We start from the raw sequence: 17,971 nt of genomic DNA, 5'->3' as shown, positions 1-17,971 counted from the left end.
GTTGGTGTAATCCTATTTGTTTAGGTTTGCTTCTACTGCCTTTGGAGTCAGATCGCCAAAATTTCACCAAGAGTGATGTCAAGGAGCTTACCACCCATGTTTTCTTCTCAGATTTTTATTTTTATTCTTATTTTATTTTATTTTTAATCTTACAGTCAAGACTTTAATCCATTTTGAGTTAATTTTTGTGTATGGTGTAAGATAGTGGTCCAGTTTCATTCTTTTGTGTGTGGATGTCGTTTTCCCAGCACCATTTTTTTTTTAACATCTTTATTGGGGTATAATTGCTTTACAATGGTGTGTTAGTTTCTGCCCCATAACAAATTGAATCAGTTATACATATACATATGTTCCCATATCTCTTCCCTCTTGCATCTCCCTCCCTCCCACCCTCCCTATCCCACCCCTCCAGGTGGTCACAAAGCACCGAGCCGATATCCCTGTGCCATACGGCTGCTTCCCACTAGCTATCTACCTTACGTTTGGTGGTGTGTATATGTCCATGACTCTCTCTCGCCCTGTCACAGCTCACCCTTCCCCCTCCCCATATCCTCAAGTCTGTTCTCCAGTAGGTCTGTGTCTTTATTCCTGTCTTACCCCTAAGTTCTTCATGACATTTTTTTTCTTCTTAAATTCCATATATATGTGTTAGCATACGGTATTTGTCTTTTTCTTTCTGACTTACTTCACTCTGTATGACAGACTCTAGGTCTATCCACCTCATTACAAATAGCTCAATTTCGTTTCTTTTTATGGCTGAGTAATATTCCATTATATATATGTCCCACATCTTCTTTATCCATTCATCCGATGATGGGCAGTTAGGTTGTTTCCATCTCCAGGCTATTGTAAATAGAGCTGCAATGAACATTTTGGTACATGACTCTTTCTGAATTTTGGTTTTCTCAGGGTATATGCCCAGTAGTGGGATTGCTGGGTCATATGGTAGTTCTATTTGTAGTTTTTTAAGGAACCTCCATACTGTTCTCCATAGTGGCTGAACCAATTCACATTCCCACCAGCAGTGCAAGAGTGTTCCCTTTTCTCCACAGCCTCTCCAGCATTTATTGTTTCTAGATTTTTTGATGATGGCCATTCTGACTGGTGTGAGGTGATATCTTATTGTAGTTTTGATTTGCATTTCTCTAATGATTAATGATGTTGAGCATTCTTTCCTGTGTTTGTTGGCAGTCTGTATATCTTCTTTGGAGAAATGTCTATTAAGTCTTCTGCCCATTTTTTGGATTGGGTTGTTTGTTTTTTTGTTATTGAGCTGCATGAGCTGCTTGTAAATTTTGGAGATTAATCCTTTGTCAGTTGTTTCATTTGCAAATATTTTCTCCCATTCTGAGGGTTATCTTTTGGTCTTGTTTATGGTTTCCTTTGCTGTGCAAAAGCTTTGAAGTTTCATTAGGTCCCATTTGTTTATTTTTGTTTTTATTTCCATTACTCTAGGAGGTGGGTCAAAAAGGATCTTGCTGTGATTTATGTCATAGAGTGTTCTTCCTATGTTTTCCTCTAAGAGTTTGATAGTTTCTGGCCTTACATTGAGGTCTTTAATCCATTTTGAGCTTATTTTTGTGTATGGTGTTAGGGAGTGATCTAATCTCATACTTTTACATGTACCTGTCCAGTTTTCCCAGCACCACTTATTGAAGAGGCTCTCCTTTCTCCACTGTACATTCCTGCCACCTTTATCAAAGATAAGGTGACCATATGTGCGTGGATTTATCTCTGGGCTTTCTCTCCTGTTCCATTGATCTATCTTTCTGTTTTTGTGCCAGTACCATAGTGTCTTGATTACCGTAGCCCCAGCACCATTTTTGAAGAGACTGGCCTTTCCCCATTTTGTGTTCTTGCTTCCTTTATCACAAATTAATGGACCATATATGTGTATTATTTTTAGGCTCTTTACTCTGTGCCATTGATCTATGGGTCTGTTTTTATTCCTATATCTATACTACAGCTCTGTAGTATAGTCTGAAATCAGAGTGTATGATGCTTTCAGCTTTGTTCTTCTTTTTCAAGAGTGCTTTGGCTATTTAGGATCTTTTGTGATTCCATACAAATTTTAGGATTGTTTGTTCTATTTCTGTGAGAAATGCCTTTGGAATTTGGTAGGGATTGCATTGAATCTGCAGATTGTTTTGGGTAATATGGACATTTTAACAGTATTAATTCTTCCAATTCATAAGCATGGAATATCTTTCCATTTATTTTTGTCTTCTTCAGTTACTTTCATCAGTGTCTTACAGTTTTCAATGTATAGGTCTTTCATCTTCTTGGTTAAATTTGTTCATAGATATTTTATTCTTTTTGATGCAATTGTTAATGGGATTTTTTTTCTTTCTCTTTCTGATAGTTCATTGTTAGTGTGTAAAAGTGCAACATGTTTGCATATTGATTTTGTATCCTGCAACTTTACTAAATTTATTTATTAGTTCTAACAGTTTTTTGTTGGTGTCTTTAGGGTTTTCTATACATAGTATCATGTCATCTGCAAATAGTGACAGTTTTACTTCTTCCTTTTCAATTTGGATGCCTTTTTTTTTTTCTTGCCTAAATGCTCTGGCTAGGACTTATAATATTATTTTGACTAAAAGTGGTGAGAGTGAACATCATTGTTTTGGTCCTGATTTTAAGGAAAAAACTTTCATGATTTCATCACTGAGTATGATGTTACCTGTAAGCATGTAATATATGGCCTTTATTATGTTAAGGTACATTCTTTTTATATCCACTTGTTGAGAGTTTTTATCACAAATGATGTTGAATTTTGTCAAATGCTTTTTATGCATCTATTGAGATAATCATATGATTTTAATCCTTCTTTTTGTTAATGTGACATATCACATTGATTGATTTGTGGTTGTTGAACCATCCTTGCATCCCTGGAATAAATCCCACTTGATCAGGGTGTATGATCCTGTTAACGTATTCTTGAGTTCAGTTTGCTAATATTTTGTTGAAGATTTTTGTACCTATGTTCATCAGTGATATTGGTCTGTAATTTTCTTTTTTGTTTGTGATGTCTTTGTGTGATTTTGGTATCAGGGTAATGTTGGCCTTGTGAAGTGAGTTTGGGAGCATTCCCTCCTCTTCAGTTTTTTGGAAGAGTTTGAGAAGGATAGCTATTAAGTCTTTTTTGAATATTTGGTACAATTTACCAGTGAAGCAGTCTGGTCCTGGACTTTTCTTTGTTGGGAGTTTTTTGATTACTGTTTTAATCTCCTCACTAGTAATTAGTCTATTCAGATTTTCTATTTCTTGATGATTCAGTCTTAGAAGATTGTATGTTTCTAGGAGTTTATCCATTACTTCCAGGTTATTCAATTTGTTGGTGTATAATAGTTCATAGTAGTCTCTTTTGGTATAATTGTAATTTCTCCTCTTTTATTTCTGATTTTATTTATTTGAGCCTTCTCTCTGTTTCTCTTAGTGAGTCTAGCTAAAGTTTTGTCTATTTTGTTTATCTTTTCAAAGAACCAGCTCCTTGTTTCATCAATCTTTTCTATTTGTCTTTTAGTCTCTATTTCATTTATTTCTGCTCTGTTCTTTATTATTTCCTTCCTTTTAGTAACTTTGGGCTTTGTTTACTCTTCTTTTTTTATTTCCCTTAGGTGTAAAAGTTAGGTTGTTTATTTGAGATTTTTCTTATTTCTTGAGGTAGGCCTGTATTGCTATAAACTTCCATCTTAGAACTGCTTTTGTTGCATTGCATAGATTTTGGTATGTTGTATTTCCATTTTCACTTGTCTCCAGGTATTTTTATTTATTTATTTATTTATTTATATTTATTTATTTATTTTTGCGGTACGCGGGCCTCTCACTGTTGCAGCCTCTCCCGTTGTGGAGCACAGGCTCCGGACGCGTAGGCTCAGCGGCCATGGCTCACGGGCCCAGCCGCTCTGCGGCATGTGGGACCCTTCCAGACCAGGGCTCGAACCCATGTCCCCTGCAATGGCAGGCGGACTCTCAACCACTGTGCCACCAGGGAAGCCCTCTCCAGGTATTTTTAAATTTCTCCTTTAATTTCTAACACTGGTGCTAACAGGTTAGAAAGTGACTGCAAAAATGGTGGCTGCTAGTGCTGGTGCTAACAAAATAGATGGGGCAGAAAGCAAAAATGGTACCTGCCAGTGCTTCCATTCCTGGAGAGAGTCCTAACAGATCTCTCCCTTGCTGGCAGATGCTTTAAAATTAACAAATGTATCACATTCATATATGGTCTAGGCACTTTTCAAACTGTGGCTTTTGTGCTGGATTGCCAGGTGGGTGAGTCTGCATGCAGGTCCTTTAAGAGTGGAATCTCCATTCCTTACAGCCATTTGGTTTTTCTGGACATCAGCCCTGTTGGTTTTCAAAGCCAGATGTTTTGGGGGCTCATCTCACCAGTGCAAGTCCCAAGTGTTGGGGTGACTGATGTAGGGCACAAATTCTTGCTCCTCAGGGAAAAGCTCTGTATCTTTGAGATCCCTTCCGATGTGGGTCTCCACACCAGGAGTGGGGTTTTCGGTGAGACTGTGTCTCTGCCTCTTTTACCCATCTCAGTGTGGACCTCTTGTCCTTTGCTGTGGAGGAGCTGTTTGGCTAGTTTTCAGGTATTTTTTTTTTTATAGGGAATTGTTCCTTAAATAACTGTAGATTTGCTGTGTCCATGGGAGGAGGTGAATTCAGGACCTTACTAGGTTGTTCTCTTGAACCACCTCCCCCACCCACCCTTGTTCTTTTTATTATTCTGCTCTTTCTTGTTCTCCTCCTTCTTCTGTATCAAAAAATGTATAATGTGTAGACCCTATGGGGAGAGAGACACAATTTAAATACAGTACAATAAATGGAAACAGTGTAAGAACAAAGCCCTATTGGAGCCCAGAGGAGGCCTCCTTACAATTGAGAATTAAGCTGCAGTTTGAAGGATGAGTAGGAGTAGAAAGGAGTGAACATGGTTCCTTATTATTTCCATTAGCATGATAGCTAATGCCAAACCAGAGTTGGCCTGGCTGATCCCAACTACTAATCATGCAGACTCCAATCCTTCAGACTTTAGCACTGATTGAAATGTTGTATATCTGCAGCCTTCATTATATAGCCATGAGCTATGTGTGGTTATTGAGCACTTGACATGGGCCTAGTGCCACACTAAGTTTAATTAATTTAAATATCCATGTATGCATAGTGACTACCATATTGGATTGTACACATCTAGCAGGTGCTCTAGATCCCTAAATTACAGTAGCTGGTTCTAGGCCCAGTGGGGTCTCAGCTTCTGCCCCAGCTAGCTTTCTAGTCCTCTCTCTGTAGGACTAGATGTCTCTGTAGACATTTGCCCAGGTCACCTCTCCTGCTCTGTGCTTCTTTGAGCTTCACTGCTATAGGAGCTTTGGCGCTGTGTCTCTGCATAAGGAAACCATTTCCTTGTCTAGTCCCAAAATGTCTCTGGTAGGCGTTGGGTCAGCCCACTTTGATCTGTAGTTACTCCTTCTAGGGGTCTAAGTGCTATGGGTGCTGGGAAATTCTACTTTCTCATTGACTGATTTCTATTAGTCCTATTCATTTCCCTCAAAGCACGTGCATGGGCTGGTAGTTTGGGCTCGCTCAGCCATTGAGTGAAACTTGGCTTCTTCCTCCGCTGTTTTAGGCTGACTTCTGGGCCTCATCTCCTTAGGGGCTGGGCAGCTTCCAAGAATAATGGCGGCATTCAAGGAGACTCTCTACCCCATGTCAGTTCCCTTCCAGAGCCAAAAGAAGGCTATTGTCTCTTCCTGTTTCAAAAACCTTCAGCTCCCTAATGAATCTCTTATCCACCTATAGTTTTCTAGAAACCGGAAACTCCATGTTTACTTTTTCAACTGCCTCTCCTTCCCCAGCACCTTTCACTTTTTGACCATGTAGTTGCCTCTACCTGGCATATCCAAATTAAATGCTCATCTCTTCTATGAAAACTTCTGTGATTGTTCTAGCCTTTGCTTATCTCCCTTCATGAGTGTTTACAGTACTTTAGTCTCTACCACACATCACAACAATTGTGATCTATCTTGTGTTAGTCTTACCTGCTAACTTGATTGTGTCAAGTGGAAGAAAAGACCTTTTTCATATTTCTCACAGCTCTTGGCACACTGTCAAACATGTAGTAGGTACTCAAGACACTTATTTGCTGTTTTAACAGATCTGTTTCAGAAATACTCGGAAATAGGGTTCAATTGTTTGGAAATCATGTTTTATATGCTTTTAAGTTTTGCTCTCATATTGCTTTTGAAATATAAAAACAAGAACTTGTGTTCTGATATATTTTGATATAAACTTAAGCAGTAGCTTAAAGAATATCACGAAGATTGAATACTGACTTTCAGTGAGGTCATATGCAAGATAATTCAAGTGGATTGTAATTCAGGCACAGGTGATGGGTTTTGAGGACATTCTATCTGCATTTATTTGACAAAGCACAAAGATCACCAAGGAACCAAAACTGAGTTATGGAACTACTGCCCCCAAAATCTCTGAAAAATGAAGCTGTACTTCCCAGCTTTCCAGAATAACAGTTTAAAGATTGCTTCATCTGGTCCCGTGCCTGAAGTTCTCATCATGACAGCTCATAAGAGAGACCTATCTGTTGGGAAATCTTATTATGTGTTTTACTGTATTTCATACTTAAACACCACTGTGGTACAGAACTATTTCAAAAGCTCCTCTGAATGGACAGAGAAATATTACCCATTTTCAGGTTGGTTTTCCAAGCAAATGATTCTTGTGAGCCATTTTGAAGAACAAAATAGAAATGACCAAATTCCAGGCATATGGTAATTTGCTTTCTGGATGTTTGATTTCCAGATTGACTCTGGAAGTATACCCAAAGTCTCAGCTCTGCTCTTGTATTAACTGAAGAGAACATATGGGAGCAAAAGCCCAGACACACCCTCACTTTAGTTCTCTGGACTTGCATCATTCCAGGAACTAGCAGTTATTTGCACTTCCTCTTTATTACTCCATCCCTCAATCTGTCCCCAGTAGCCATTTCTGCATGTGCCAATACCAAGGGCTTCAGGGTGCAGATAGAGCCTGAATTTGCCTTAGCTTGATGGTTTGTAACAACAGCAGATAAAACCCAGAGAGGAGGAGTGAGGAAGTGCAGGAGTCACTAGGGTCTGTGTTAATAGTTAATTTGTAATCAGTAGCCAGTTCTTTGCTTTATTTTCCGCAAGAGTCATCAGGAATGAACCTAATGAATGAATTAACTAATTAATCCCTTTCAGTTAGCACATATTCAGGTTGTGCAATGTGGAGATAACTGTGTGGCTTTAAAAAATGACACATTGGGACTTCCCTGGTGGTCCAGTGGCTAAGACTCCATGCTCCCAATTCAGGGGGCCCGGGCTGGATCTCAGGTCAGGGAACTAGATCCTGCATGCTGCAACTAAAGATCCCACATGCTGCAACTAAAGATCCTGCATGCTGCAATGAAGACCCCACGTGCCGCAACTAAGACCCAGCGCAGCCAAATAAATAAATATTTTTAAAAAATGACACACTGTCCCAGTCATCAACTTACTTAAAACTATTAGCCTTTCGTGAGAACAGTGCCTTGAAGAGTTGAGGACATTGGGAACAATGTCAATGGTCAACTAATTATCGAGGCAAATGATTTTGAGTACTTTTTCTTGACTCTTGCCGAGTCAATAGTTGTTACTGATACTGCTCAGTTGTTGTATGTTGGAGGAATTAATGCTGAGTTGGAAGTGACTGAAGAATTACCTCTGAGGAGGTGAGTGATATGAACTCCTGGCAGATTGCTCCACAGCCCAGTGAATCATCAGATATGTCATGAGCCACTATTGTGTACCAGACTTTGTTCTAGACTCTGGCAGAGTCAGGGCAGTAAATAAGATGAAGTCTCTGCTCCTAGGAAGTTCATACTCTAGTGGGATCCAGAGCACAAGTAAAAGCACTGTATATTGAGAGGGGCGGGCCAGACCTTCATTGGAAGGAGAAAGGCAGAAAACAAGTGTACAGATACAGATAGGCTGGTGACGTTTTTCATAAAACGGGAATGATTTTGCTGATTTGGTTTATCAGTTTGTTTGCATATCCCTGTGTATTTCTGGAAGTTAACTATGTTTTATTGACATGGTCACAGCACAATGTCTTCACAAATATCATGCACAGGAAAAGCTTTGCCTAGTTCTTATTTCATCAGAGAAAGTGGAGAGCCTGCTGAGTTCCTGCCACTAAGAAGCTTCACATCTTCCAATGTCAAAAATTGTAATTCCTTCTGACCTACAGATTCTCTTAATCTATGAAAACAGTTACAAGAATGGAGGTCACTTCTTTCAACTTCTTAATTCATCATGGACCATCACATGCGGTTGAACAGCCTGTGGCCAGCACAAAAGCACCCCTCTGAAGACATGAATAGAGGCTGCAGTACAGCCCAGACTTGATGTGGGGCTCAACATGGGGCAGGAGATGCCTTCATGCACTTCCTTCCTAGGAGAGGGCTCCTTTTTGGACCACACAGCTGAGCTTGGTTTCATCTGGGATTACTACAGCCCAGAGATTCTCTTGCTTGTTTTAGAAATGATTAAAGTTATAAATTTTGAATATGATGCAGACAATCATATTACACATTTAAGAGCTTTATTGTATCTGTTTGCTTATATGCTGCTTTAATCTACAAAATATTTACAGGTAGCTCCAAAGCCAAATAAAAGTGATTTTCTTTCTGGGGGTGCCTCTTCCATCTGCACAGATAATTTGGAGTTTGCTGTATTATAGATACATATAGTTTTGGGTTTTAATTTTAAACAGCATAATACGAGATGACTTTCATTCTCCTCAGGTTGGTTAAATCTCGATTTAAGAGGTTCTGCCCCTCAGAAGTTGGACTCCTGAAAAATGCTGAACGAGAACAAGAATCAGAAGAAGAGATGTGACTTTGAGCGTCCAGTCTTTCTAGCTGAAATTTTTCTTTTTTTAAATTTTATTATTTTTAATCACAGTTTTGCCTTTTCACATTTTATTTGGAGAACAACTGGTTGAGAATGATTTTTGGTGTTATGGTATTTGGGGCTTGTAATGGCTCTCCCCAGGTCATCTAAAGTGTGATGCCCACACTGAAAAATATTGTTTTATTTGCCTTACAGATATACATGCTCAGGGTTCCTGGGCTTACTACCATTTGTAACTCATTATAGATGGAATTTCACTTGTTTATCTTGTTGCTGCAATGAGAAATAAATGAATGCATGGACCTTCATTCAAACACCTCAGATCTTTGTTTTTGTTATTCAGCTGCACCCCACCTTTATGTCATGAAGAAGAAGCTGTGTGACACTGAAATTCCTTTTTGTGAGAAATCTCTTTCTGTAGCACCTGTGTTCTCCCCTGGGAAAAGCAAGCCGGAAGTCATCCTGTGATGTACTCTCTCAGAGAAGATTAAAGGGCTGATCCACAGTTACAGAAGGGCACATGGTTGGTAAAGCCATGAAAATTTGGGAAAGGAGAGTCATGATGTTATCCAAAGAGTAAAAAATCATCTCAGCATAGTATGGCCACCATGCCATCCGCTCTGCTAAAATAATTGAAGGGTTAAAACAAGGAAAATCCTTTAATGGAATACCTAGGTAAAAAGTCAGAGCCCTTCTCTCATCGGTGGACTAAGTAGCCTCCAATGGAGAGTCAGGAACTCTTTTCTCATTCTGGCTTTACTATTCACCAGCCTCTAGGGTTTTAACATTTACCATGTCCTTCTCTCTGACGTTAGGGAATTGAATTGGATGAATCAATTTCCGGCTGTCACATTTTATGAATCTAGGGTCTCTGAGACAAAATCGAAGTTAATTTAGTACCATATTAGTCAGAAAGGCCAGTCTCTGCTGTGACAGGAAAGAAAAGGAGTACTGCAGGAGTCTGTGATGGTTGACTTGAATATGAAGGAAAAGAGGCAGTGTAGTGGGTAGCTGGAGGTGTCACATGGGCAATTAAAACCTGAAGCTCCCTGGCTTTCCAGAAGCACTGACAAATCCAGGAAGCTGCCCCAGTCTGGTCTTATCACATGACACTGAAGAGAGAGGTGAGTGGATTCTTTAGGCCAATGAATTGGATACATTTCTTTTTTTTAATGTAAGAGTTGAAAAGAGCAGATGTGGGTGCCTACATGTTTATCTTGAACAATGCAATAGACCTTAATACATTTCTGGCATATGAAATGCCCACATGCTGTGGTCCCCAGGTGATCATGGCATTCTGCACCATGTGTGTCCTGTATTTTAGGGTTCTTTTCCTTAGCCCAGCAAGTTTCTATGATTTTGACAAGTTTGTATTTCAGAAGAGTGAGCTGTCAACTGCAGGTTACGTGAAAACGGCATTGCTGGTATCTAGGCCTGAGCAGGAACTCCAGGAATAATTAGCATGAACCAGATTAAGACTGGAATTTTGAAAACTGTAAGTGTAAATATACTAGCAGTCTTTATGACAGAGCAGAAATGTCCATTCCTGCAGTCTCTGCACACAGAGAACACAAGTGAGATGCAACTCAGTGAGTTCTCAGAGGAGGAACTTCTGGTTCAGGTCTAAGTCCATAGTTTGGGGCTATCTGCCTCTAGTCCCTGAAATGAGCAATAAATTGAGCACCATTATTATAATTTTATGGAAGCCTTCACCAAGGAAGGGATGGAGGAAGGGTGCCCTCCCTTACTTTTGCTTGTATTTTATCTCAACTCTTCCAAAAACCTGGGGTCTCAATTCCTGAGTTTTTGTCAAACCCCTTCATGGGTATCCCATGCTTGATTTGCCATAACCAAGGTAAAGAGACTCTTTTTTTTTTTTTTTTTTTTTTGCGGTACGCGGGCCTCTCACTGCTGTGGCCTCTCCTGCTGTGGAGCATAGGCTCCGGACGTGCAGGCTCAGCGGCCATGGCTCACGGGCCCAGCCGCTCCGCGGCATGTGGGATCTTCCCGGACCGGGGCACGAACCCGCGTCCCCTGCATCGGCAGGTGGACTCTCAACCACTGCGCCACCAGGGAAGCCCAAAGAGACTCTTTAAAAAGACTCAACGCAATATAACCATGGCTGTTAATGTGATAATACCTCTTCAGTGATTTCTGTGATCTCTAACTGCCTTTGCTTGGGAAACTGCAGCCTCTGATGGCACTACCAGCTCATTGTTGAAGTGGGAGATCAGGTTCAGGTTATGACCGTCTTGGTGTCCTCCTCATCATCTTGTCACTTTAAGGCTCATTAATCAAGGTTGTATTGATTGTATGTTGGATGTGGATTAATAACGTGGTTTAGGAGTCACCGGGGCTACAGGAACAGTGAAAATAAAAGCTGAGAAGTGACAAGTTCTTCCCAGTACATGGAGTCAATAGATTAAAAAGCATGAAAGAAAAGTCTGTATACATGGAGAATAGATCCAGAAATTCTATATTCTTTCTAATGTGAATTCCAGATGGGAAGATTGAGAGAATAGAGGACATGCATGAAATAATAGAAAAGAATTTCCCCTAAATAAATGGCAGTGAAGGGAGATTTTTGCTTTAAGCTTGGAGAGGTGCTTCAAGAGATGTGCAGTGAATACAGTGATTGGGTTTCTGGACCAAACTGGTAAAAATGAAAAAATATAAGCCATTCTTATACCTTTAAGTTCATGTGATGGATATTATTATTCTATTTTTAAGTCTAGCAAATTTTAACATTCAATTTTAAGGAGACTTTAATGTTTGGGTCACAGCTTTAAACTTAGATAATTAGATTTCCCTTTAAACTTCTTCGCTATATTTATGAATTAAATATTTTTTATATTCTTAAGTACTTCAATTAACCAACAAATCTTCTCAAGTTGTTATTATTACAAACCTAATTTCTTAAACTTATAAATGTGGTGAAACTTAAGTTTTCTTAAATATTCCAATACTGTATAAACTTAGTGAGATTTCAACTGAAACTCGCAAGTGTAAATTTGCTAGTCAATTGCACACTTATAAATTGAACTTACAAGACTAATCTGCATAGATGAAATTATAATATTTGTAAAATTATAAATACCTAAAATGCTACACATGCATCATTCCTTAAGGCACAAATATCAACATTATGATTTTGATGCTCTTAAACATTTCTGTACTTAGCTCGAGTCTTTCCATGTTAAAATAGGCTTACTGTTAAGGAAATGATTTGTTTATGACAGACAATGTCGGGGAACACCTAGTCTGCTTGTTGAGATATTGGACCCAGATATTGAATGGGACAGGATTCTTGACAGTGACCCTAATGGCATGTGCTGAACGCAGTTACTTATAGTCACTACGTCAAACCCTCCACACAGGCTGTCTCCCAGTCTTGCACAGCACAGGGAAGGTGCCTTCCCCAGCTGGAGTCATACTTAAAATTGCTTGTCTTTTCTGCCTACTCATGAAAACCTGCAATCCCCACCCAGGCTGTCATGTCATTTGATGGGATTTCATTATTCTTTAGCTCTTAAGATATTAACTATATTTCCTTCTAAGAGTAAAAATTTCTGAACTTGAGGTAATATTGCCCATTTTTTCCCATATATTTCCTATCTGATGAGACGGCTTCCTTTTTACAGATGTTAAGACGATAGCCTAATGAATTCTAGGTCACTCTCTTTTAAAGATAATTCAACAGCTCTGAGCTGGGCTGTCAGTATTTCTGAGCCTTTAACTCTTTAAAGCAGGGACAACACAGCTGTGTTCAGTGCTGGTGTGAGTTTTGGGAGGAATTGATAAGATTAATGCAAAAGGTTAGAATGGAGGCAAGAGAGTGCCTCTTACCTGCTTCCTCTCATGATCTTGAGCTGTTCTGCCTGTTTTCAAGTGTCCTAAAGGGAGGGTTAAAGATCTTTACTAAGAAGCTGGGGGTGGAGCCCAGTATAATCCCCCACTTGATAACTGGTGTCTGAAGCCAAAATACATACAGGCTCTAAAATGCAGAAAGAAGCCCAGCCAAGTAATCAAGGGGCTTAGCAATTGAGGTTGGAACAACTCTCTCATCTGCTCAGAAACTGACTCAGGTTCCCTTGGCCTCTCAGATCAATTCTAAATTGACTAGCACTGCACCTGAATAAAATAAAATCACTTTGAATGTATTTCAATATAGAGTTATACTCCCATATTGTCTAACATAACCCCTGTACCAATCATGCTGACTGCTCCCTGTTCCCTAAAACTTGTTTATTTTAATTTCCATGTCTAAGTTGTATTAACCACACTCTCTTCCCTCCTCCTCTTTGCAGCCTAAGTTCTGGAGATTCTTTAAGGCCCAATTCAAAGCTTTTCTTTTCTACTGCTTCATACCACACCTTCCTGTTTAGAAATTCCTAAACAGGAGCCCAGAGAGCGGATCATATGCTATTCAGTCCTCTAATTATCTCTGCACATACATGCTTCCTTCTTACTATATTATAATCTCCTAAAGGCAACCACACTTTTTTTGTCTCTATTGTAGCGCCTAAGGAATCCTTCTCAACCTGTAGCATTGAAAGGTGAGCTAGAGGAGTGGAAAGGAGAGAGAAAATTCAAAGGAAGATATCATTTAGAGAAAATAGGTCCTCAGAGGTTGTCTATGGGTGAAGACTCAGACCAGAGTTTGTGACTTGTCTAAGATCATGCTGTCAATTAGTGGCCAAACCCATGATGGGATACATCAATAAATCTCCTGACCCTGGGGTGGGGGTTGGGTGAGGGAGAGAGATGGCTCTTTCCACTTCAGAGGCTACATGACTGCACGGTGAATGGCTCAGTTCTTTCTTAAAGGGACCTGCCTTATTCTTAAGACCCTCTGTCCTCCAGCCCTGCTTTCCACACAAATGTCCCATTCAGAGGAAAAGACTTTGGCTTCTATTTGAATATCTCTGGTTATTTGATTCTGTTCAGAAATTGTCTTAGTCAGTTTGGGCTGACATAATAGAACACCGTAAGCTGGGTAGCTTAAACGACAAATGTTTATTTCTCACAATTCTGGAGTCTGGGAAGTCCAAGATCATGGTGCCAGCAGATATGGTGTCTGGTAAAGGCCCACGTCCTGGTGGGAGAAACAGATTATCTCTCTCCAGTCTCTGTTTTATAAAGGCATTAAGCCCATCATGAAGGCTCCACCCTGATGACCTAATTGCCTTCCAAAGACCTCACCTCTGAATATACCATCACGCGGGAGATTAGAGTTTCAACACATGAATTTTGGAGGTACACAAACATTTGGCCCATAGCAAAAATCCAGGAGAGGAATCGCCAGGACAGGGATGACCAGGACACTCTATTCTTCCCAGCTGATACCTTCGCCACTCCCCACACCCCTGAGAAATGTGTCTACATTTACTTCATATCTGGTATGTCCACATTATGGCTGAATGGCGGAGTACTGAAGTTACTGTGTAATAGGCTTAACAGCAGAAAAAAAACAACAGTAATGATGCTACCCTCTAGTGGTAAAGCATGGAAACACAATTCATAAGCCAAAGTACCAGGTTCATATCTCAAAAGAAGCTTCCTTAACCCAAAGTCAGACCATAAGCATTGTTAGAGGAAGAGTTTGGGTTATTTAAAAATATCTTAGATTTTAATTTATTAGTACTCTAACCCATTATGATGGGTTGAATTGTGTCTCCCCAAGTTCATATGTTGAAGTCCTAACCTCCAATACCTCAGAATGTGACCTTATTTGGAAATAGGGCTGTTGTAGACATAATTAATTAAGATGAGGTCATACTGGAGTAGGGTGGCCCCCAATCCACTAGGGCTTACGTCCTTAGTAAAAAGAGGAAATTTTGACAAAGATACACACATAGGGAGAATGCCATGTGAATAGGAAGGCACAGACCAGGGTGATATGTCTACAAGTCAAGAAATGCCAAAGATGCCAGCAAACCACTGGAAGCTAGGAGAGAGGGTTAGAACAGATTCTTCTCCAGCACCTTCAGAGGGAGGGAGCATGACCCCACCAATAACTTGATCTTGGACTTCAAAGCTTCCAGAACTGTGAGACAATACATTTCTCAGTTAAGCCACTCAGTTTATTGGTACTTTGTTACAGCAGCCATAGAAAACAAATACATTCATTACTCTAGCAATAACTTTAAGTTTAATGTTTTAGACTTCAAAATAAGGCATGTATTTGAACTGTAAAATGGCATGCTGAAGGTTATATGGAAATGCCAGTGATGAAGATATTATCTCTAAGTTTTATTACCAACCATAAAACGTGTTGTCCTTATTGAGAAGCTGCTGACAACCTGGTTTGGTTATACATTTATGCTCTTTCCACTTCAGAGGCTTTATGGCCCGCTCAGGTTGGCAAGTTTCCTTAACTATTTTTTTGTCCAACATTTCTCAGGAAGGTAGAGTTTACACTTATAGAGTAAATCATTTATTAACTAGTAACTTCTGCATTGTTACTTTTGGTGTGCTCTAACTTTTTTTGTTTTGTTTTGTGTTTTGTTTTTTTTTGCGTTACGCGGACGTCTCACTGTCGTGGCCTCTCCCGTTGCGGAGCACAGGCTCCGGACGCTCAGAGGCCATGGATCACGGGCCCAGCTGCTCCGCGGCATGTGGGATCTTCCCAGACCGGGTCACGAACCCATGTCCCCTGCATCAGCAGGCGGACTCTCAACCACTGCGCCACCAGGGAAGCCCGCTCTAACTTTTTATATGCTTGCTCTCTAGCTAGGTAACAAACTCCTTGAGTATCATATAATATTGTTAAGCTTTCTGGGGATTACGGTCCTTATCTGGAGCATGCATGGTGTTTATTACAAGATGCCCCCTGTATTAGCCAAGGTTCTCCAGAAACAAAACCAATAAGATATAGATAGATAGATGGATAGATAGATAGATAAATAGATAGATAGGTAGATAGATAGATAGAGAGAGAGAGAGTTGATTTACAATGTTGTGTTAGTTTCAGGTATATAGCAAAGTGATTCAGTTATACATACATATATTATTTCTTTATATTCTCTTCCACTATAGGTTATTACAAGATATTGAGTACAGTTCCCTGTGCTATACAGTAGGTCCTTGTTGGTTATCTATTTTATATGTAGTAATGCATATATTTTAATCCCCAACTCCTAATTTATCCCATATATATATATGTAATTTATACATTTTAAAGAACTGACTCATTGTGGAGGTTGTCAAGCCCCAAATCTGCAGGGTGTGCTCCAAAGCTTTTCAGAAGGCTGGCTGGGAAGGCAGGCTGGAAAGAGTTGATGCTGCAGTTTGAGTCCAAAGGCAGTCTGCTGGCAGAATTCCCTCTTCAGTGGAGTCAGTGTTTTTATATTAAGGCCTTCAACTGGTTGGATGAGGGTAATCCGCTTTACTCAAAGTCTACAGATGAAAACATTAATCTCATCTCAAAGATACCTTCACAGAAACATCTAGAATAATGTTTGACCAATAACAGGGTGCCAGGGTCTAGCTTAGTTGACACATAACATTAAACTTCACAGCCCCCAGTGAATTCTGCCTCCTTGAATTCGTGCCTTTTTGTAGCTCCCTCCAACATTGAATCTGGACAGGCCTTATGATTTTCTTTGACCAGTGGAATGTGCTAAGGGCATAATGTAGCAAATTACGGTCTTAGACTTTAAGAGGCCTTTCAGCTTACACCGTTGCCATCTTAGAACCCAGCCTGAATGTGAAGGAGGCAAGGCTATTCTGTTGGGAAATCTTCAAGGAGAAGAGGCCATTGAGAAGCACAGACCATGAGGTAGAGAGAGGTCCAGTCAACTTGGCCTTTCTGGTCACCTCAGCTGAGATCCCAGACATGTGAGAAAGGCCATCTTGGATCATTGAAGCTCCTGTCAAACTTCCAGATGACTTGGCTAAATGATCATGTGGAGAAAAGCCGTCGCTGCTGAGTCCTGCCCAAATTACCTAGTTATGAGCAAATAAATGGTGGTTGTGTTTTCAATCACGAAGCTTTGGAGTGACCTATTATACAAAAATAGATAACTGATGTCTGTGCCAATGATTTCTGTAAAATAATTATACTAAATGGAGAGATTTAGGATCTAGAATATTTTCTTGTTAAGGTATAAATCATAGTGCTTTTTGATGCAGGACATTGAAAATATCAACTCATCTTGCCTCAGCTAAGCTTAAGATTTCATATTACTATTTTCAGAAGGACTAGTGTTACATGGGACTAGTATTTCTTGGCTGAAGCTCTTGTCTAGTTGCTATAAATTCTGGATTTGCCTTTCACCTGAATCAGGGTTTCTAGAAGGAAAAGAATAAAATCAAACTATTTCCCACACTGTGTTTCTTAACCTAACCCACAATGGACCATTTCTCTCTTCTTTCAATCCTGACCACGTACCTGTGCCCATTAGCTCAGATATGGGAGGTGAAAAAGAGGAGAAAACAGGAAAAGAAATTTAAAAGGAACAAGTCAGAATAGATGAAGAGAGAAATCGAGGTTCTCTGGAGCAAGATGCAGAAGTAAATTTAAAACTAAGAAAGAATTTGAGGGTTCCTTTTCTTTCATCTTCTGGGGCATGGAGAGATTAGCTCAGGGTTACATTAATCAGAGTCCAGCATCTTGCACACGTACCTGAATTTCGTAGGCAACAAACTTCTACTAGTGTTAAGCAGTTACTTCCTTCTATGCATCCATCAGCCTTTGAGATCCCATCTGGAACATCTTGCTCTGGGCAGTGTAGGAGGCACCTGAAGAACAATGGCGTACAGAGCAGAGGAAAACCGGAAGGCACAAGGAAGAAAGGTGAGTGACTTGGTAACTTCCTCTTGGCCCGGAAAAACTTTTTTGGATACCTTTCTTCCTGTCCTCCATTGACCGCCAGGTAGAAACAGAGGATGGTAGGGTTGTGTAGATATACAAACAGGTGAGTTCAAGGGTTTCTCTGTTAGCAGTGGCTCAGACTCTTCACTAATTAAGGGGTAGCTAATGCCACTGGGAGGCTTTCCAATGGAGAAACTCAGAGGCTCATCTCTAA

General features: G+C 40.0%; 1 protein-coding gene across 4 annotated transcripts in view; it reads left to right on the top strand.

Moving 5' to 3' along the window:
- TMEM45A (transmembrane protein 45A) overlaps nucleotides 1-9,258 on the top strand; it is a 116,589-nt gene extending 107,331 nt beyond the window's left edge. For 3 of the 4 annotated variants that reach the window (XM_032631627.1, XM_032631626.1, XM_032631628.1), the window contains one exon: nucleotides 8,834-9,258. In XM_032631627.1, the coding sequence (XP_032487518.1) occupies nucleotides 8,834-8,927 (94 nt within the window). In that variant the 3' untranslated portion in view covers nucleotides 8,928-9,258. Of the gene's footprint in view, nucleotides 1-8,277 lie in introns of all 4 variants that reach the window. The other variant, XM_032631629.1, reaches the window with a different exon arrangement.
- Nucleotides 9,259-17,971: the final 8,713 nt, after the last annotated feature.

Source organism: Phocoena sinus, chromosome 4 (genome assembly GCF_008692025.1).
Source record: "Phocoena sinus isolate mPhoSin1 chromosome 4, mPhoSin1.pri, whole genome shotgun sequence".
NCBI classification, from domain to species: Eukaryota; Metazoa; Chordata; class Mammalia; order Artiodactyla; family Phocoenidae; genus Phocoena; species Phocoena sinus.
The sequence above is the reverse complement of the archived record's forward strand: the minus strand, read 5'-3'. Positions and strand labels throughout refer to the sequence as shown.